Here is a 22,117-nt window from a genome sequence, read left to right as displayed (position 1 = left end):
TCATACGAGTAACCAAGGAACAGGCTTAAGCATCTACTAGTTATTATTCACTTCACTTTCCTACGCGTAACAACAAGTGGAAATATATTAAAAAACAAAGGAAGAAACAATTTTCAGAATTCGCCAAAAATAAATCAGTTCAACTGATTACTTCAGCCATAACTGTCAAATGAACTTTCGTTAGTGCTAAATTTCTCTAGACAAATCCTAAAGCTGTTCGTTAGAGAAAGAACGCGAACTAGTCAATCACTTGATTTCATTAGCTTCCAGCTAATGAGTCTCGTGCGAAAAACAAACGAGCAGCACTTTTCGAATGCGTGCTTTGGCACCCAGATTCACCACCTGGCCACCCTTGTCTCCGGTGGTGTCGCGGATCGAATGTCTGCACTTAATCGAATAATTAGCGAGTTCTATTTCCCCACGGCCATCAGGCGAACTCAACGAGCATGTACACGTAACGTGCATGTATGTTACATGCACTGCACATGCATTCTTCGTGACGTAACTCGGTTAGTTGGAAGCTATGGAAGGATCGCGAGAGCACGAAAGTATCATCGTGATATTCGCCCAGGTTAAGACGCGTTCATTTCTGGATATAATTCATGGAACTAGCTGGTAGGTTTAAATAAATGTCAATATTATACGGGATGAGTGACGCAATTCGACTCCCTCGGTTGTATACACGCGTATATCTCACTCGTGTCTAGTGAGAAATAGCAAAAAAGTATAGACGAGCGTTTGTTCCACAAGAAAGTCAAATATTTCGTCGTTTCACTGTTTTTCGTGGGCTTGACGAAGTTTCCAAAGAGTAACGACAAACTTCTCACTAAGGAAGTATTTTCAGTTTCGTAGTGTGAAATGAAACTCATTTTTTATGTACGAAAAACAAACTGACAACCAGAAACAGAATCACGGCAACGTTATCTATGCATGAACATCGAAAATACTTTCTTGCCAAACCAATATATACAAGAATTGCGATACCATAAATCGACAACTGTTACGACCGTGGCTTAACAGCGAAGGATAATTTTGTTTCAACAAGAAGGTATAACAAAACAAAGATGTTACGATACATTTTAATTCTCGAGGGCGAAGAGAAAGTTTGGAGCACGTAGCATATGCTTACTGCGTCTTTTCTCTTCGCCTTGGGGGTTGAGTGGTACCAGTCTGCGCCATGGGGTGCGACGCGACTTCACTTAACGCCATGCTTCCTTTTTTTTATACAAATCCCTGTATATCTTTCGCACTTTTATACACGGTTTTCTAATATACGTTTCTGATCATTTTCCAGATCGTGGTACGTCAATCGTACCAATGAAAAGTTTCGAAGTGCGACAGTGGCAGTTCTGAACAATCTGCTTCGTGGTATCCTCGACAGGATCGAGGTGTACGCGAAAGAAATCACGCAGGAGCTTTCGAGTTTCGAAAACGGATCGTGCACGATGAACGAACCGGATCCTTGCTTACCACTGATCCTGCCGCCAAGATACAGACTTCGTGACCTTCTCTTGGGGGATTACGCCTTCAACGACGACGGAGAACGGTGAGTACGTATATATATTTTTTCTGACGTGTTACAACACGTATTTGTGGAACTGCGTGGACGATGAAAAGAATATTTCTCCAATTATTAGGTATTCACAGTGGTTCTCTTTTACTGTAATTAAATATCGCGTTTCGCATTGTGCGGTATAATAATATCGTATACGTTCGAAAGGGTTGAAACGATGTTTCAGCGTTTGTACCTGTGGTAGAAATCCTCGATAAATAATTTACGACAGCTGCAGAGCTCGCTGGAGTACCACTTAGGCATTCACGAATTAAAATCCTTACGTGCTATCTGTGCAAAATAGAATAGTCTCGTTACTCGAAATTTGCTTCTTCTGGAAACAGAAGAGGTTTTATGGTTAACGTTATTTAGAATTGAATTTCGTAATACATTAGTCATTTAGTTGAGTTAAATGTAATTAGTTATTAGAAATATAACACTTTATGCTATTCGTATGTTTGATGATATTACAGTCTCTATCACGTCGAGATTTAGTTTTGTTCGCTTTAGATTAGTTTGGTACGTTTTCTAAATAAAAGTTGTCACCTCAATTTCGACGAACAGGCAATTCAGCGATGTAGCAATACTTTTTTCCCAAGATTCGTGGCTTTTACGACCAGGCATCGCATAGTTATTACTGTTGACGTTTCGGGATGTAAGCTGTGTCCTTTGGAACAGATGTTTCGTTAGTATTGCTGCTCCCTTAATCAAGGACCCACGCGAACAAGCTACTGATACTGAGTGGGTACTGAAATAGCGTACGTGATATTTGAAGTTTGATGAAGTGAGCTGTAATGCATACGAAAGGGTAAGAAATTCTTCGAAAAAATCATAGTTCACGCGCGAAGTCCTCAACAGTCATAACATAAAACACTTAACCTTTTTTCAAACGGTAATCACAGACCTTTAATCGTTCACTTAAGTCGCAGTTTATACTCTTGAATATAAAAATTTAAATATCTCCTTAATGACAGAACTTTGCGATTAAAAAATAAATGAAACATCTGAATCACCTCTCTATCGTTTATGTCATTGCAACTGTCCATCATGGCTTCGTTTACATTTAATTGAACGAGTTTCAGGGACCGTAGAATACTTTCGATGAATTTTCTTCGAATTTCTCTCACGATCCTCGACTTTTTATCATAAACGCAGACCAATACGAGGGAAAAGTTTGGGCGGGCAATCGTAAAAAATTGACGTCGAAGGAACTTCCTGAAACTCGTCCGTCGACTTATTCTGCGAGTGGTTTCTCAACTTTGTGTCCTGGGCGACACCATCGCTGTTATCCTTATGCAATATGGACGACAAGGCGCGGCCGCGTATCGACGGATTCGTACACACTCGTACCATGAAACAGAGGGAAAATTCTAATTTATTTGACGATTGGGAAAGGGGTTTGGAGGGAACAAATTAAACCACGAGCATTCTTCGCGCTGACAGAGGGGATTTTACGGGGGTTGAAAGAGGAGGAATGATCGTCCGTTTTATGGCAACGGCTTTGCGCTTAATCCTTGCAAATTTTTCACCGTCGAAAATTCCCGTGGAATTTTTCGGATCGAAGTGCGTGTAGGTGTCGAACAATGTTTCGTAAAATAGAAGGATCGAAATTCAACGCGATATCAAAATGAAGGAACATCGTGAGAAATGCAAGGCGAAAAGGATCTTTGTAATTAAGAACAAGTATGTATTTAAATTGCAAATATCTTAATTTTCAGACGGTGTAAATATAGTTTTTTCATTAAGTTGTATCCTTAATTCGATTTTCCTCGGTGTTGCTTGTACGTCGTCCACGTTCTTTAAATAATTCAGACTCTGTACCGCGGCGAGGGTGGAGAACGGATCGTGAATTGAATGGCACGATGTCCATTACACAGCCGTCTTGGAATATTAAGCGGTGAGACGGCTTTGAAGGGGAACCAGAAATAGCACTGAATTCAAAATAAATAAATCACCGAATTTCTTCTATGAGAATTAGTTTGAATTGCTCTTTTGAGCGGGATAATCACGTGTGTTGAAACAGTGATTGATTGTAATTCACAAATTATCATGAAAATTGCATACTTGCGGCAAATGTTAACAAACTGTAATCAAATTATTTATTTTTATTCTATCTCTCAACAAGTTTCATTTGTACTTTGCAATTCTACGAAGAAATCGAACTCATTAGTCAGCTATAACGTAATGAAACTGAATGAAATTTTCATATCAGATAATAACATTATTTAATCTTCTCACAATTTTTACATTTTTTGCTGGGATACCTTTCCATTTTATATCGCTCGTGGGACCTTCTGTTTGGGTTTCCACATGAATGGAAGTCTATTAAATTTCACACCCTCGGAAACAAATTGATTATCGATCGGAAGAAGAAGTATTCGTTCGAATTTTATATAATTACAAATTTTCCACCTCAAAATCGTGTGTTTGAAACATTTAAAGTGCATCGATTAAAAATTTCTAGAACGTAAATCGTAGTTTTCTTCGATAGACGCGTCTCGCAGCTGAATAAGTATGCGTCCCATTTATTGTCAGTGCATAATGAGCGTGTTACGTGCGTACTTCTATTATGATCGATGTCGCACTCACAATCTAGATGTGCAAAATCATTAGGGATAACCATTATACGTTCTATTGTATTCCATGGTTCGACTTTATGTGAAAGCAATCTCTTTCCTGGAGGGTGTTTTCCCATTGTTTGCTCTTTAAAGAGTGTCTCCCGTTGGCTAATCAACTTACCGATGGACACTTCAATTATGTTGAACTCGATCCCCCATCGAGGTACGTGGTGAAGTAATTTTAAATACAATATCGACCGTTTTTATAATTGTTGATAACAAGTAATTTCGCGTGAAATTTCATGATCTTCTTTTTTTATTAACTCATTTGCTTAATGCAATGCAAGCATATATATATGTCAAATAGAATTAGAAAAAAAATTAAAAAGAAAATACAGAATTAGATTAAAATTATCTATTCTAGAATTAGAGTAGATTACATTTAAACTAATTGAAAGTGTTAATTTCGAGCTAACCAAAAGAAACAGTTGCCTCGGTGAAGGCGTCAGAATCAAAACGGTGTTGAATATCACCCTCTGCACGGCTAGTCTGGTTTTTTACGCTCCAGTACCTTGTAATCCTTTAGAAGAAACTCGGTCAGAGGCGCGTATGAAATAAAAAAGAGCGAGTAGGTATTGGTCGAGCTGTGTGATGACTGATTACATGAAGCTTTTACTCCTCGTCGATATCCATTATGTTCACTCCCATATGAATTTCTCTCCATTGCGTACCTATTTAACGATTCTTTTACAGTTTTCTTTACTTAGACGTTTGAGCTGCTTCAAAACAAACATGGCCATAAAATTCTCATTTTCTATTAAGTCTTCCATTCGACTTACTTTTTCTCTTCACTTTACTTGTGCCTTTGCGATTCCTTTCGATTGACGTTTGTCGAAATCGAACCGACCTCAAACGCGCTCTATCAATCTATATCGTAGTATATATATATATAAGTGATAGTACATAACTTGAAAGGAAAGCTCAGCAGCTTCGTGATAATGCATATCCGTCTTCGTGGCTTCGCGTTAACTATCAAGTTGCAGTTGACGCGATCCCACGCTCGTTAATGCAAATATATGCAAGATCACCGACAACGTCGGGACTCGCTGGCTTCCGATAAGGCGAACACAACGGCTGTCGAGTATAGATTTGTGGCTAAATAGATAAAATGATCGAACCACCTACGCGTACGTTCACAGGGGATGACGATTTAATTCCTGCGCTACAACGCCGAAAAATATCGCGCTGTATGTGTCGCTTGAAAAATTCATTTCATGCGATACTATCGTGCCGAATGGAAAATAAAAAAAATATATTTTAATCCCGAAAAAGATAAAAATCGTTAGGACGTTGAATTGAGCGAATAGACGAGACAATCCAGTCGAGCGATCAATTTTTATACCCTCTTTAAAGTCTCTCGCGAAAAGCGGATTTCTGTGTCAGACAGTTCGCACGTGGATCTCTTTGCTGCTTTCAGAGTAACTAATTAACAAAACTACTCTGTAGATTTGCTTGTTTACACACGTAACGTTACGCGCGTTGAAACAGACGCGAACATTACTGCGTTCACGTGATTACTATGAAATCATTACACGAGTGATGTTACACGGCTGTTCCAGGAATTAAATTGCCGCGCCTCGCGTTTGCACAGGCTCGTTGGATCCACGCTGACCGGATTTAAAAAGCGACGCAGAAAGACATTGTCTAATTCAGCGACGAGGCTGAGGGCCACACTTGACACAATTAGTATCGACCGCGTCTTTCTATTTTTGCTGGTTTCCGCTGTCCTCTCTTATTTCGTTAACCGTGCCGCGCGTACTCGCCAACTTCCGGCGAGCTTTGAACCGTGTTTGTACATGCAAATTTTTGGGAGGAGCAAAGTTCTTGTACGAATTTCTCCGCTGCCACGTGGCATCGTTTTACATTCCGCATTTCACGTTCTTCATTTCTGACAAGCGTTAACTCCAGCGGGAATTTTAAGGTCCGTCCGCGGTTGCAAAGTTGAACTCCGGTTTGGAAAACTAAGGAAACACGTTCACACTTTTCACTCGTTTCCTAAAGTTTCTCGAGCACTGGTCAGAGCATGTTCGAAATATAATTTCGACTTTGCATCAGGCGCTGATGCAGCGAAACGATTATACCGTCGTGACATTACTCTTTTCCTATTAGAAATTCTCTATTCGAGCGAAAATTTTAGAGAACTTCAACTTTTATCGCTTATCAGTTCTGGTTTACTCGTGTTATACTGTAGCTGTATGGTATGTAACAGTATAGTTGAAGCGTATTATTAAATTTAATTGCATCGGACTACCCTCTTACCAGCGTCAGGTAATATCACTACAAGTAACTGTAATGGTGAAAGTTTATGACAAACTAGTTATTAAACATCGTTGTGTATTATTTTAACAATCAATGTCAGCGTGTTCCTTTCTGTACAGTGTATAAGACCATTGAAATTAACCCTTTCGTTGTTTCTAACAAGATATCTCGCGATCTCGTATCGATTGTTTAAAGGACAAAATATATCGTAATTTAACATCGAATAATTTGAAATTAACTATACTTACTTCCTTACGTAATACAACTCGAAACACGAAAACGGTAATTACATGAAAGTTTGACATAAATTCGCGAGTTGTTGTTGGTACACAAAATTGATGGAACGTAAACTTTCCCGAGCGTTCTACCAGATTGTACATTCAAATGAGTTTGCAAATAATAGATCTTCAATTTTAAAACTTTCAACTAAATTCAATTACTTGGTACAAAAAAGAGAACCAGGCATAACAAGAATCTAACGCGTAATTCGAATACTTTAGAAGAACCACGCTTCTTGGAAGCGACGGATGTCGAAAAAAGATCTTCGAGAGAGAAAAAAATAAAATTACTTAAGAATATCGTGGCACAGACAGCCAGGCGCCTTATTTTCCCATTCGATACACGCGCAGTACGAAATTATTAACATAATCCCTGTCAATGCCACTCGTGGGTAATTTCATCATGAAAGACAGCCGACTTACGTAGCCATTAAACCTCCGATATCACCCAGGCGGCTAATTGGCAGATTTGCTGTCGAAATAGCTACAAGGGAACGTGTTACTCCATTCGAACGAGTCCACGTTCAAATCACTAGAGAGTATATCTATAGCTCGCTCGTCCTTTCGCTACGCCTCCTCGCAGCACGCGTGTATTCTTAAACTTTCTCACGGTCGTCGTTGAACGTATGAATTCTTCATCGTCCAGGAAGCATTTTAATTTCCCCTTCGCGCCGGTTTCCCGGTTCCTGGTCACGGAAAATCGTGATTAAAGGAGAGATAGCTGGGTGCGAGCGTCACCCCCGCATTTAAATGATCGCGGCTTTCGCGGGTGTAATTGCCTCCGTGTCTCCGGCTGGCAGGATATTGAACGTGGCCTCGATATTTGCCCCGCGTATCGCGTCGGACGCCCATGGTAAACCATCGAGCACGGTTCCACCGTGGAAATCGATAGCCCAGCGTCTGCTCGCGTTTGCATAATTCTTCGCCGCGAGATCGAGCGATCGAAAAGGATATTCTTTTGTAAACGCGGTTGCTAACTGGTCTCAATGTCGTCGCGGACATTGTGCAACATCCACTGGTGCATTCAAATGGGGTAGAAACGACCGTGTTTGGAACAGGTTTCTCTATTTGTCATCGTAATGCACCCACTTTCGACCATCGCGTTTCTCACTCGGCGAATTCGGTGGATTTCCCGGTCTGTTTATACGCTGCACTCTTGTGATTATTTTTCCTAATGACAGATATATGGGGCAGTTACATTTCGAGCGTGAGCTATATATTAGAATATTTTTGGGCTACACGTAGACAGGAAGCCGTGATATACGCGCGTAGAACGCGATCAAAATATTGTGATTTCGGTAATTTAAAGGAGTAAGTGATGAACGCGGTGGGAAGGTTGCGAAAGGGACTTAAAGTTAAAGAAATTTAAATTTACGACGAGAATTGTTTAGGCTCTTAACAGATTAAGGTATTAATATATTGGAAAGTTTAAGTAGTAATGAATAAGGCAACGCGTCGGAGCCATTATTGATCCCGACTACTTAACGTAGAATTGTGTCTACTTGCCTTCGTTCTTCGTACGATGAAAATCCAAAATGAACGCGTAAAACGCAAATATGATATTACCACTTTAATATATAAATATTCAATTGCGATTCTATCATTAAATATACATTCGAGGCAATTTGTTTTCAGCTTCCTGTATTTTCTCTTTAAGGATTTCACACCTGTGCTGGAAAATTCCGTTTGTTAACCACACTGGCGTAATTCGTTTTGTGAAACAGTATTTGAGGATAAAAGAAGGTCTCTCGGCAAAGTGGGTCATGAAATTAACAATTTACACGATTACCTGTTGTGCTCCTTCGTACAGGCTGCCATTACCTCTCGCCTCTGCCACGTCCAAGTTGATGGCCTTCCATTTTACGGCTACTTTTTCTACGAGGGTTTCACTTTCATTTTCTCGCGGTTAGCGAAACGAAATTCTCTGCTAGCCCAAGGTCCCGGATAAAGAATCAGAAACTTACGAAACGCTGCAAGAGGGAGTTGAAAGTTAAATTAATATGCATCGCGAACGCGACAAAGGTGTCGCGACTCTACCTTGAAACTCGTTACTTGAAACCCCTGCGAATGATGACTAATCCGGTAAATAGTTTCAGTTAGAAACTGATTCGAGCAGCGTCGAACGTAAATTACGTTAAACGCTCGGATAATTGGAACGAGGGTTAATCATTGGATCGAAAGTGATCTGGTCATCAGGTCCGTCGGTTTAATCTACGCCATTAGATGGAATTCGCCGGGAGCTTCGTGGATGAGAGTAGATCACGACATTAGAAGGGGTGAAAGAAAGCCTTCCGCTTTGTCACATTCATTATTGCTAACGAAATTATTAAAATTGGTTTCACAGATGCACTTAGGAAAATTGTTTCGCTTCTTTTTTAATTTGCCACGTTCTACGCGTGGCATGCCTGTACGTACACTTTAATCTAATTTCCGATGCATTAATTAAAAGTTGAAATGTATTTATATCGTCGATTTCCGAGTGAAGCAATGTTATTCTTATCGCAATTAATTTCAATTATCAAGAATAATCTCTTTCTGAAAATGAAAAACGCGATTTAGGGTGAGGACTTAATTGCTTTTCCAAGTGTGTTCAATTCGTGTCCATCAAATCGATCATCATTATAAAGGATGCGGTGTGTTATTGACAGCCATTCCATAAGTGTACTTCAATCAAAGCGCAATTAATAGATAACGAATAGAGATTCAACAAATTGGCCAAATGAATCTAGTCGAAGCTGAAATTAATTAGAACGAAATCGTATTATTTTCTAATTAATTTTGTTACAAATATACCTACCGTAAGATTCGTAATTTATCCGATTTCACGGAACGAATTCGGTTTCCATGAATGATAAATATGATATTTGCACATAATGGTTGAAGAGATTTTTATACGAATTTGTTGAGACCTTTATGTTGGTAAAGTAGAGAGTATTTAAAAGGCATTGTTAAAATTTTATTTATAGCTCATTGATTCTCAAGGAACACGCTTCGTCTCGTCTTCTATGCAGCTTGCAACTCGTTTGCTGACAATAACTCATTCTTTAGTATTTTTAAGAAAATCTCGAGGGAAATCTTTGTGGGTCAACAGGGTACTTGTACTCGAATCGAGTATCAAAACATCCCCCTATAGAAAGCTGTCACCCTTCTACATTATCGACTGCTTTCCTAGAGTTTGCAAAGCTCTTGAGCTTGCGAGCTTCGTACATTCTGGTGGACGTTATAACGCTCTTGTTGTTCTCTAGAGTGCGCTGGTTGGCATTGCCAGATCGCTTGTGAAACGATGATTCTTTTTATACCATTTTCATCCCTTTCCATCACATTTGAGTACGACCGTACTCTTCGAACTACTAACCGAATGAAATAAAAAATATTTTGTCACCTTGTTGAATTTTATTCTTTAAACGAATACGAATGAATGCGTGGAATTTTTTGTTTCTGTCACAGTTAACGTAGTAACGGTAGAAATTATTTATGAAATTACTTCAGGATATATTCATCCAACTTTAAAACGAAAGAAATCTACTTCGTTCACAGTGATTTCACTTATTCGTGGGGTATGATAATATCGCAAAATTATTTGAAGATAATCCTTAATTGAATAAGATGAGAAAATATTTCGACAAACGCTCGACCCTAATTTCTGAAGGTTGCTGTAATCGAGTGTAGCTGGGGGGTGAACCACGTGGCGCACTGAAAGTTCGAGCGTACCGCGCTACGTTGATCCAAAGGGCGCAAGCTCGTCACGCAAGTTTAGATTTGTCCGCGGCACGAATCGATGCTCTACTCCGGCTCTCCATTCATCCCATCCCCGGTTACTCTGAAATAATTTCCCTCTCGATGCCCATAACCTTCGACGTTGCGACAAAATTTTAACGAGAATCCGATGAAACGATACTCGGCGGTCTACGATAATGGAACGGCGTCGCACCCCTAGGGACACTTGTCGTTCAACGAGAACTCCGAGGAAACTCCACTCCTCTTTCGTTCCACCGTGCAAAAGTAATTACCCTTAAGATTTCGCATTTTCAGAAGGCATCAACGAAACAACCCTCCCGAGCTTCGAAACGTTCACACCCCGTTACTCTCCAAGTGTTCGAGGGTGTTTTCATTATTCAAGAGGATAACTCTACGCAATGGCATGCGAGTCACACAGAATTTCCACGTTCCTCGAACAATTCGAAGCGACACTCACTCGCAAGCTGAACCAGTTCCATTGTTCGCGCTGTATAGAATAACGCGACGTGAGTACTGTACCACGATACCATAAATAAGCGGCACCAGTACAGTAGACGCGTGCATGACTCAGCTTATCCATCCGAAGAGAGGGTTATTCCTCGCGAGCATCGGGGTTTCCCTCGATGCTGCCAGTAAGGATCTGACGTGGACGACAGGAATACAGAGATCGTGGCAAGCATCCCCTGGCGCAGTCGCCTTGACAACGTTCCGTGCCACGTGCATGTGTGCGCCTGGTATCTCCACGTATTCGCCGGAAGCGAGATAGAGGGAGGCGCGAACAGGACGCGGCGATGATACCAAGGGTAAGCGAGACAGGGACCGGTGGCGTGGCGAAGGAAGCCAGCGAATGGAGAGGGGAGAGCGTCCGTGTGATCGGAGAGGCGAGAGAGTAAGGGGTGGTGGAGCACGAGAGAAAACTGCTACGATGTACCGCAGTACGGGGTGGTGAGCTGCGAGCTGGCTACTCGCACAGTGGAAGACCAGTGGACTGGAGAACAGCCCGGCACAACCCCACAGTGGCACGTTATCGGTACTGATCTGTCTGTCCGGGCGGTTAGCCGTCCGCCATTTCCATTCACGGTGGTCCTCGTGCGCTTTTCCGTGGATCGCGTCGCCACGAGTTCTCTCATGTATGCTACCATCGGACGCGGTGCCCATCGGACGACGGTCCGTCTGTCGTTCGCGGTTCCTCGAGGGCAGTCGGCTCCGTTCCTGTCAGGACCGGAAGAATTGTTGGCGCGTGTGCGGTTTTAACTTACAGAGAAACTATGGGGTGGTTGGGTAACGCTTGTGTCATGTCAAGGCCGATGCAGTATGCAACGTCTCGATGTATATCGCCGATCTAACCTCGATGCTCGACCCTCGACTGGTCGCCCCTCGACGAGATCGAGGGGAATTTGTTGTATCACAGCGGTTATCGAGCGTGCCACGGGGATATTTGTCACCGGTTAAATGTACCGTGAAAACGACGTCTCTTGAATGGTGATCAGCTGATCCTCCGTTTCGACACCGACGCTGATCGAGGCAGTGAACACTGTTAACGTATCGACGTTCATGAATATCTAATCGGGAGTCGTCGTGTGGGTACACGTTGCCTCGTTGAGTCGTCTGTTTGGGAGGACGTCACACAAAACTTTTCGATTCTTGCATTCGCGAGCTTGCGTCGATCAAATTGAACAATGGTTTCTCGAGGCGTCCTCGCGAAGCGATGAATAGAGAGACCGCTATGGGGACGAGTTAGACGGCAACTTCAGTGATGCTATTCGTCGAGTAAATGAAAGAAAACTTTGTACTGTGTGTTGGTTCCCAGTGTACAGCCGTTGACGTTTATGAATATTAACGTATGTCAACAGATTTTGATTAGAAGAGAGGTCTTCCGGATGGGAACAAGTGGGAATAGAAAGCAAGGAACCATCGATCGCTTCGCAACCTGTCGCAACGTTTCTTAATAAAACCTAATGCATTCGTCACGTAAGGACTTAACTGGCAACGAAATAATATTTGAAACGGTCATGACCTTCGATACTGGCCATCACGTGACTTTGTGTAGGCCATTAAAACCGCAGCCATCAATTGAATCGGCCCTGAGACCGTCAAAACAGTCTATCCAGTTGCATGTTTATGACACCCTCGCTGCTGCTTTCTACCGACTCGATAAAGGAGAAATGTGTTGACGAACACATGCGATATCGGTGTTAATTGAAAGAAATTGCGACAATGCTTCGTGGGAATAATCGTAATTGCACGCAGCGGTTGCAATTAGCATCAATGAGTATAATCACGATGCATTTATCGAATGCAACGCGTACCTTCATCGCGTTCAGTGTTAATCAGCCATGACGTCCATTGATACCATGGCTACGATCGCGAGATCGATTGTTATTTGACATCAATTGAAAAGAAGATAATATAAGAAGATAATAACGAGTTAAATATTTTTCAACGAACTGTACGCACAAGTTAAATTTTTGAAAATCATTATTAACCGTAGACGATAGAATCGAGTTAGATATTAGAGGAGAATTTCGAGACCGTTACTGAGGCTGCTCACGTCTGATAGTTACGCTAGATTCCTTAATAGCTGTTCCACTGTTATCGATACACACGGCACGTGTGGGTACCTCGTGTACAATTTTTAACAATTTTTCTTCGCTTGATATTACAACCGTAATTGTATCGAAACGTTGCGACCTATCTTCGTTGCAAAACGTAGAGTTGCCGCACTTATTTAAATCGTGGCCAGTAAATCCGAGAGATTTTCTAAGAATGCAATTTTATCGATTGATCCCAGAAAGGGGATTTAAATATTTCGTAGAACAAGTTCCCTAGCTGATAACTGTTCATTTCACTTCGTCATAGTCGTCACACTTTTAATCGACTAATTGTACCAATGTTACACAATTAATATACAATACGTAGAACTACGATAGCTTTACGCGCGTTCCACAGAACACGGGTGCAACCCTTGTTAATTGCCTCGATTTGAGCGCATTCAAACGAGCTCCTCCACTCTGAGAACAATTTATTTACTCGCCTTGGTAAAGGCCGACTTAAGGCACAATTACGACTCCCGCTAACTATCTACGAAGGAAGCACAATACCTCCCTAAGAGCATTACACTCCATCGAAGCGGGCATCAAGTTTGATACATCAAGCTCATCGGAGTCTTATCGATTAGATTTTACGCGGATACCTCGTAGCGAGTACAAATTGCTTTGGAAGCGATTAGGTTAACCGTATCTCCACGGAATCGTCGTCGCTGCTCCACCAGCGAGAGGGCGAAACAATTGAAACACACGGGGCGGAAGTGCGAAGGATATTCAAGGAATCACGATTCGCGCGACACTCCGATCGATCCGCCATCATGGAAACGAATCATCGCCCGGCCGATTCAACGACCCACTACACGAGAGTGATCCGCGAATTGACGAAATACGACGGCTGGACGCAACGTGTTCCAACGACGTAATCCGCGATGTGATCAGGACGAGTCGACGATGATCTCGTCGGAAGGGACGTCGTAGAATCGATTCGTTCGCCGGGTTGAACGATCACGCGTAACAAAGTGAAGCTTCCGCCGAGAAAGAAGGAACAGCGGGCGAACGAGTCGGCGTTCCGTCACCTGTTCGCCCTGTTTCAACAGCGTAAGCCTCGGGATCCTCTTCGAGGCCAGAACGCCGCCTCGTCGGTCCCACTGCTCGAGATGGGCGCTCGCGCGTGGGACTACGAGGCGCTGCCGGAACTGCACACCTCGGCGGCGGTCACCCCGACCTCGACACCGCCGACCGCGCAGCAGAAGACCCACTCGCCGAGGGTCTACTTCCAGGCAGAGAATTTGGCCTCAACCAGGAGACGGAGCAGCTCGAGATTACTCGCGCCCCAGACATCATGCAGGAGACGCAGCAGAAGCATGAGCGCATGGAGCGACCTGTCCAGGTCGTCGTTCAAGCTCGATGAAAGGTGGGTCCTTGATTTATGTCTGTTGAATGGGCGGTCCGATGGTTTTACGTTCGATTCGAATAATACTCTGTACGATGATTTATGAAACGTACAGCGGAGTCCGTGTATTTATACACCGTTGTCTGTGGATTTGTTACTGGTTCTTTAAAAGGGTTGTGATTATAAAGAGTCTCACGGGTACGACTTAAGATCCTCGCAAAGTCACTTGAATACATAAAAGACGATCGTTGAGTGTCTGAAGTTATCCGTGTGCTGTATATCGCAGGTATATGGTCGTAGTTTTTGGAGAATAAAGACAGCTTATCTACTTGGCGATGCGTTAGGTTTACTGGAGCATTTTTTACGAGAGTAGAAACGAGAGTTTTTTGCTGCACTTTGTTTGTCTCAGGGCTGTAGGTATAATTTGAGTAAAAAATTTTAAAAATAGGTGTTTTAATAATATACATCGCTTTGTTTCATAGAAGTTTGTTAATCACTTTGTTGAAGCATTTTTCACAGGAGCGTAGAGGAGAGTATTTCTGTCATACTTTGTTCGCTTGAGGGTTGAGCATTATTTAAGTAAAATACGATAAAAATAGATGGTTTAATAATACATTTTATAACAAGCGAATGGCTTATGGTTGAATTGTTTCATTATTTGATTATCGAATGTAATATTTGTTATTTTTACTGCGGAACGTGATCTGCATCGTTGTTAAATGTTATCCAGGCGTAGAAAGCGTAACATTTCTCGTTGATTTGTTTTGCGTACTCCGTGATTCATGGCAGAGAGAACTTGGGAGGTTCACACTCCCCTGTGTATACTACCTTGAAATATGCAGAGTAACTCTGCAGAAAGTTGCGGTGGAAATAGATATTAGAATGCATAGCTAAACTGTTGTACGATACGCGAGAGGAGCTTCGAAGTTTCATATTTAATGCCTTTCGAATTTTCTCTTCTCACGCTGACACACGACCTACAAACTTGCCATAAAAATCTTCAAACTATTCTTATCGCTGACTTTACAACGTTCTTCTTATAAACTAGAAGTATAAAAAATATTATTTTAAAATATAGCCGCATATAAAATTCTTCTCGGTAATTAACTCCAGCATGAAGTAACTTGCCTTGTAACCTTCACAAGATATAATATAATATTGAAATTGTTTTACAAGAAATCAATATCGACGAAAGGAAAAAAATAGGATGTTTATTATTTTTATATTCTGCGACAAGACCATCGAACGAGTAACTAATTTTTTTAAACGGGTTAATTTATCCACGGGAACGGTAAGGTTTCAGTGAAATAAAATATTCTCGTTTAACCCATTTTCAACGTGGATATCCAGATAAATTGTACGGTGGCAGGTATGCGCGAAACTTCGTTTTTATACAGCATATTAGTATCGCCACTCTGGTACTGTGAATGACGTTCCATCAAGATGTTGAATGCGCAATGTAGCAGAAAAAAAAGAATGAAATACAAACGCGGCAAAGCGTTCGTTGTTAACACCCAGATAAATCCATACTGATAGCGTAGCAGAATATATATTCGGTATATAAGTCGCGCTGCTTCGCAGCTTTACATGTGGTATTAATTATTTATCGTTTTTTGTTGTTCAATAATTACAGAGGGAAATGATGGAAAATAAAATTATGCGGACCAGTTAATTAACGTTATAAAATAACCTTTCGGTTATTTTTAATCCTTTATGGCGATAAAGGATTTATTAAATCCCTTTTTACACAAGCGTGGTGAAGGGTAATAATGAAGTTATAAAAGAAAAAAACAAATATTGCCTGTGAAGATAAAGAACGATAAAGAAATATAGTAAAACTATTGTATCTAACTTTCTCAAATCTAAAACGAATTTCGGTCAGTTTTTTGGATCCAGTTTCCGTATTTTGTACACTGTTACGTAAATGTAGCGCTCGACAATTTTATTCTGTTTTTTTTCCTGCACGTTACACGGTGTGCTCGTGAAATAACGAGTAATACCGAATTCATTGCGACATCGAAACATCCCACGTACTTCTGGTCCCACTCGTTAGCTATTTTTCCGCCATCGTCGTACATTTCGTGCATCGTCCATACTTTACAAAACTGCGAACAGTCCACCTACCGAGTACTAAAAAATCCAGCGATTAAAAGGGTAATGGATACTTCGAAGTCAGCTAGAAGCTGTTTCATCGTGAAACGTTGCTGTATTTGTTAAGCTTCGGCCTTCCTTCTGCTAACGCATCGGAAACCAATAACGATCCTGGGTTCCGCGGTACGGAGAAATCGTAATTAGGGATTTCGAAGGTCTCAATCCGCCATCTGTCTGTACATACTTGATGAAACAGGGCAGCCGTATTGTTTAATGAAATTTATAGCACAGTGAAGCTTATCGGCATCGCGAATTTAAATCCTGTAGATAGCTCATTATTCGCTATGACAGGGTTTCGTGAGCATAAATTCTCAGCGATTCCCATTAATAACATAATTAATGTAATTTATACACGTACATCATATTTAAAAATTTCGTGCAACTCGAACAAAAATTTCCATTTTCTTTAAATACATTGTACAACTGCAATGTCTAAACGTTAAACTTTTAATTAATCTTAGAATCAACGCAATTCATGTAATAGCATTAATTCATAAAGAGTAATGATACTCAAAATGTTACTCGAATTCATAGTAAATAGTGCAGGCTCGTAGAAAGCTGAATCCCAACGTTTCGTTGGAGTTTAATATTCGAACATCCTCATAGTTAGTAAACGAAATTTGGAAAATCGCTCAAATATATCTCAACGGGAGAATAATTTAGACATGGGACCAAGAAAATTCCGTGAAGTATAATTTTACGAGCTTAAGTGCAATCGCACGAGTAATCACGACGTTGGCTCGGACTTTGTTGGCTCTACTACTGGCGCGACCGCTCGCTGAAACACGATGACAAGTAGATAAACCCGCTGCTTAGTCGGACACGCCGCGCCATGCGTTTGCATTAGTAAAACCGGTTTCCTACATGTCCTAAACGCGCGAGAAAGTCACGTTTGCTGTGCGAGTGAAAAATTTCAGTCGTGCGTTCGCTTTTTTGTGGCCTCGCGTACGTATCATCGTGCGACGTACGAGGCTTTCAGAGAGCTCGCACTTAAGCATCGGCACTCATGCAAAGCGGACGTTTCGAAAGCACTTCACGTCACGTTTTGCGGAATAAAACGTTAGCGACGCTGTTTTCTGAAATGGCCTGGTTGCCCAGTTTGTTTCTTGTGTTCGATGCCAACCGCATTGCATGTAACGCCGATAACGATCCCTGGAAAAGCGATATACACCCTTCGGTAAAGACCCTTCTTGATGTCGAACGACAGGTTCTATTTCTCGCCGGAAGGCTCCATTTTCTTTGTCCATCCTTCACGTGCACCCGTGTCGTTGCGATATCGACTCGGAAAAAGTGGATTTACGAGTAATTATAGTTTATGGCCGAGTCGAGGGTGCGTTACAATTAGAAATGTCGCGGTTGCTATAAATATGCCGTGGCATACGTTTCTCTCGCGTAGAAGCTATAACAGAATGTCCATAAACATTTCTAGAAATATATATTTTAACGTCATATGCTTTTTCAGACGATATTTCGCGTGAATATATTTCTTATGATACTTGAACCGCTATATTATACAGTAGACCAGGAAGTATTGCTATCGCGCTGTAAATTTGATTTCTAAATCCTAGTGAAATATTCTTCTCCGTTTAATTTATAATATAATATCAAGTACATCAAGATCTTAATAACCAAATCACGCAAGTTCGCTTTTACTTATTTAATCATTTCTCCTTAATATCGTACTGTGCGAGGTCCACACTTTTGAACTTTGACTTTCATGCACTCCACGGTTAAATGTGTACGAGGGTGAATAATAAAATCGCGAATCATAGTAACGGATTAGAATAAATATCGTTTCATTTTAATATTTAATATTAAAAATTGTATCGTAACGTATACTCAGGCATACAAGGGCTATGTATGTTCTTTAAAAAAATATGAAGGCATTCACGAGCAAAGGTCATGTTTACTTTGACGTTAGCCTACTTCCCTTAACTTACCTGTATAGTAAATTCAACAGGAGAGCCCAATTTGCTGTTGGGACGTTCACAAAGACACGAGTACCCCAGTTTATCGCAGAAATCCGCCAATGTGTCCTCGTCACGGCATAATAACTTCACTTTGGTCTATCCTATCTTATACGATCGAAACTATTAAATCCTGTTTACCTAACATTAGCTGAAAATGTACTAGACATGTCGGGCCTCAAGTTTGGCTTACGTGTGGCTCTTTAATAAGACGTTATGTAAGAAAGATGTGGAAAGACTACGTGAAAAGAATGAAAACTAATGTACATTAGAAAAATGTAATTTACAGACAAGTTTACTATACGCAATATTTCATTGAATTACATTAATGTCTTTTTTTAGAATTATTACTATCTCATTTCTAAAGATATAAATTGTCGTTGACAGATGTAGACATTTATAACGCACTAGATGGTATTGTCGTACTTTTCCAACAGAGCAGAGGCATGTTTATATATGGCAGGTAATATAATACTACACTGCTCTGTGTATCGACTCGTGTAAATTTATGCTTTAATCACGTGCTCTGCTACTAAATTTGAGAATTTCCCAGATTGTGGAACTGATCAGTTTAACTTCTGAATACCTTCTGTCGTGACAAATGAAATTGCACGATACAGGGCACTACTGTCGAGGGGTATCGCTTCCAGCACTTGCCAGAGCAAATAGCAAGTTTACATACCACCTTAACGTTGGAATTTGCTCACTTCTTTGGCGATGGGCAAAGTTACTCCGAGGTCATGGCTAAAGAGCCATAATTGAACGCTTGCGTCTTCAGTTTTCTTCTACATCGGTTTCCTTTAAAACCGTTTTCATTATATCTTAATCAATTATCCTTAGCGTTAGAAGTAAATGAAACGTTAATGCCAGAGGGTGGATGAAAAATTAAATGCCAAGTGGATGCCCTCTACAGTGGCAATATTACTTTTACTCTATCAATTGATCTCATTTTACTTGTTGATTTCTGCGATGAAACCTCACAATTAATGCGCGTAAAGTACTTTCGATAGTAAAGATATCACGGATATTCGTATAAAATATCATACCTATGTAGTATCACGTATATCTAACTACATAACGTTTGCGTGGCTCGTATGCAAAGTAATCTTAGATCGTCCCTCTTATTCTCGCACGATCCTTTTCTCCTTGGTTAAGCACAAGGTCAGGAAAAGCTCAGGGTTGATCCCCGCCATTGCGGCCGGGAGAATTGAGGACCTTTTTCCATTCCACCGGTTCTTTCATGTTAATCCTCGGTCTAGGGTCCCCCACCCAAATCTGCAACCCTCCTTTTTTTTTCATGCCTCATTCAGCATGCTTCAATGCAACGCTATTACGATTAATGACGGCAGTAATTATTCTCGACGTTATTCCGTCCCATCTCGCACGCTTGTCCTACGAGAGGCATGTTGACATTGTCCTGTCCCGTAGTTAACGCGAAAAATGACCAAGTCGCGAGGAAAGTGCGGTTTTGTTCTCAGAAATTCATGAATCCACGCGAGAGGAATTATTGCACGCGATGATTCACTGCGCACTGTCGAGATATGAGCGTCTGCCCGGATAATGAATCAATGACCTAATTTATTAGACAAGTAGGTTGAAAGTTTTTCGAATAGTCGTGGGTATTTCTGGCACCGCGAAAGATCGTTCCAGTATTCACATCGAATAGCTGACCCGGAATTTCGCAGCTGTTGCGTATCATCTGCATTCTGCTTAAGGCTCATATCCTTCCAGTTTTTTTCTCTTTCAACCCAATTCTCATTGTGCCGCATATTGTGGTTGACTGGAGGCTGGCGGTAATTATTTTTCTTTCTTCGGGGTTCCTGGTGGATTAAATAGTTTTCCAAATTCTATACGTACTAAACAGCGAGGAAATAATCTTTCGTGAATAATAATTTCGCATGCTGCTTAGAAATTTTAGTTTATCAAAGATACGATTGCATACACTCTTTTATGTTACCTTCACTTATATGAATTAATAATTATATGTGAAAATGAACTGTGTATTATTTTTTATACGAATTATTAATTTGATAGAATTTATATATTTATGTGACATTTTTGTGTCTGTTTCAGGTAAGTTACGCGACGGATACGAGTATCGATATCGTCGAGTAAGTAATTAAATTTTCACGTAACGCCAGTTTCACGCGTAAATTGTCGAAGACAGGATGCTGATGCGTAAACGTGGTACAAAAGATAGAAGCAATTATCGGTCTAAACGATGATCGATGCGTCGTAATTGTGGAACGTGTGGATAGTCAGTCATGATAAATTTAGCAGTGGAATTGATCGTTCAACGATTTACGTCTGAAATATTAGGGTTAAAGCGAGGATTCGACATCCACGTGGGGTTAACACTGATAATTTGTTATATCCACGGTATCTCGTTATCAGATTTCGCTGTTATAGTATATTACTTTCCAATACTCTTTTGTATAGGTTCCAGCAATTTTTTATAGCCTCCTATGCATTGTTAGTTGGATAAATTTTACGTGGAAAATTTAATTCCGTCCGCACATAATTCTTGAGGAGTATGATACTTGGGAATCACCGATCCGTTTGAACGATATTGGAGAAACAAAGCAAATAAGCTGGACGAGAAGAATGGTTTAGCAATGGCTGTTTTTTTTATCGTTCTCGGTCCACAAGCTTTTATTGCCATGCCTTTTATCTCGCGCGGGCAGCAATATTATACGCTGTTACGGTCCATTTTTCGATTCAGCCTGTCGAAACAAAAGGTAACGGGGTTCATTATGGGGCTTTCGTATAGCTGTGGCTAAGAATTCTGCTTCTCATTCTCGTAATCGTGGCTCGAAACTCGTAGAAACTGTTCTCCTTGACTTTCAGAGCATTGTCTCGAGGCACACTTCCCAGCGGGTTACCAAGGACTAACTTCCATTGCAAATTAAAGGACGACCGAGTATCTTCGCTTGATACGCTCAAGTTCAACCTAAATATATTTTTGACATTTACTTAGCTCTATTTCGTTTATTCGTCCTTTAGTTTTTTTTCGAGAGAAATGTGATTTCCTTTTTCAACGAGATTACTTCGAAACCGCATGCATAAAGTGGGATGCATGCGCGACGTATGTCCATTTAGAAAATGAGTGACAAGTAGTGGATTAATTAGATTCGAATAATAAATTCTAGCTAATTAATGCAAATTTCACAGTTATCGTATCGGTGGCTGCGACAGTTCCGATCTTTGCTATTAGTTTACCATTAATTTTGGCCTTGTCAAGTGACTAAACAGCAAATACGAGGATAACCAATCGCGGTTAAATGAAATTCGAATTCTATCGAACTAGTTTCTGGTAGTTCCTGTCAAAGTTGAATAATATTAATACTGGTGTTAGACGACGATAGTAATGCCGTCTGTATCGTTCTGGAATCGATATACGAAGATGGCTACGAAATAGTCCTTCCGTTGTTACACATCGACTACGTACACGGTAAATCTAACACAAAATTCAACTCATCGAATATTTTATTCATTTCACTAATATTCAACGAAACCTGAGAAAAGTGATATTTATGGAACAGCAAATTAAATTTCCTGTTTGAAGCTCGCGTCGCGTATATGAGAACAAATTGTTCGTTTACATTTCACGAAAAA

The 22,117-nt window shown here is 40.8% G+C and overlaps 1 protein-coding gene across 2 annotated transcripts in view; it reads left to right on the top strand.

The window, feature by feature from the left end:
* Window positions 1–1,334: 1,334 nt before the first annotated feature.
* Window positions 1,335–22,117, top strand: part of Slo2 (slowpoke 2) — a 150,331-nt gene continuing 129,548 nt past the window's right edge. The window contains exon 1 of one of the 2 annotated variants that reach the window (XM_076892431.1): window positions 1,335–1,546. In XM_076892431.1, coding sequence (XP_076748546.1) covers window positions 1,446–1,546 — 101 coding nt within the window. In that variant the 5' untranslated portion in view covers window positions 1,335–1,445. Of the gene's footprint in view, window positions 1,547–13,913; window positions 14,406–22,117 lie in introns of those variants that run through there. The other variant, XM_076892425.1, reaches the window with a different exon arrangement.

The sequence above is a fragment of the Xylocopa sonorina genome, chromosome 3, assembly GCF_050948175.1.
Source record: "Xylocopa sonorina isolate GNS202 chromosome 3, iyXylSono1_principal, whole genome shotgun sequence".
NCBI lineage: Eukaryota > Metazoa > Arthropoda > Insecta > Hymenoptera > Apidae > Xylocopa > Xylocopa sonorina.
This window is presented reverse-complemented; position numbering and strand designations above follow the sequence as displayed.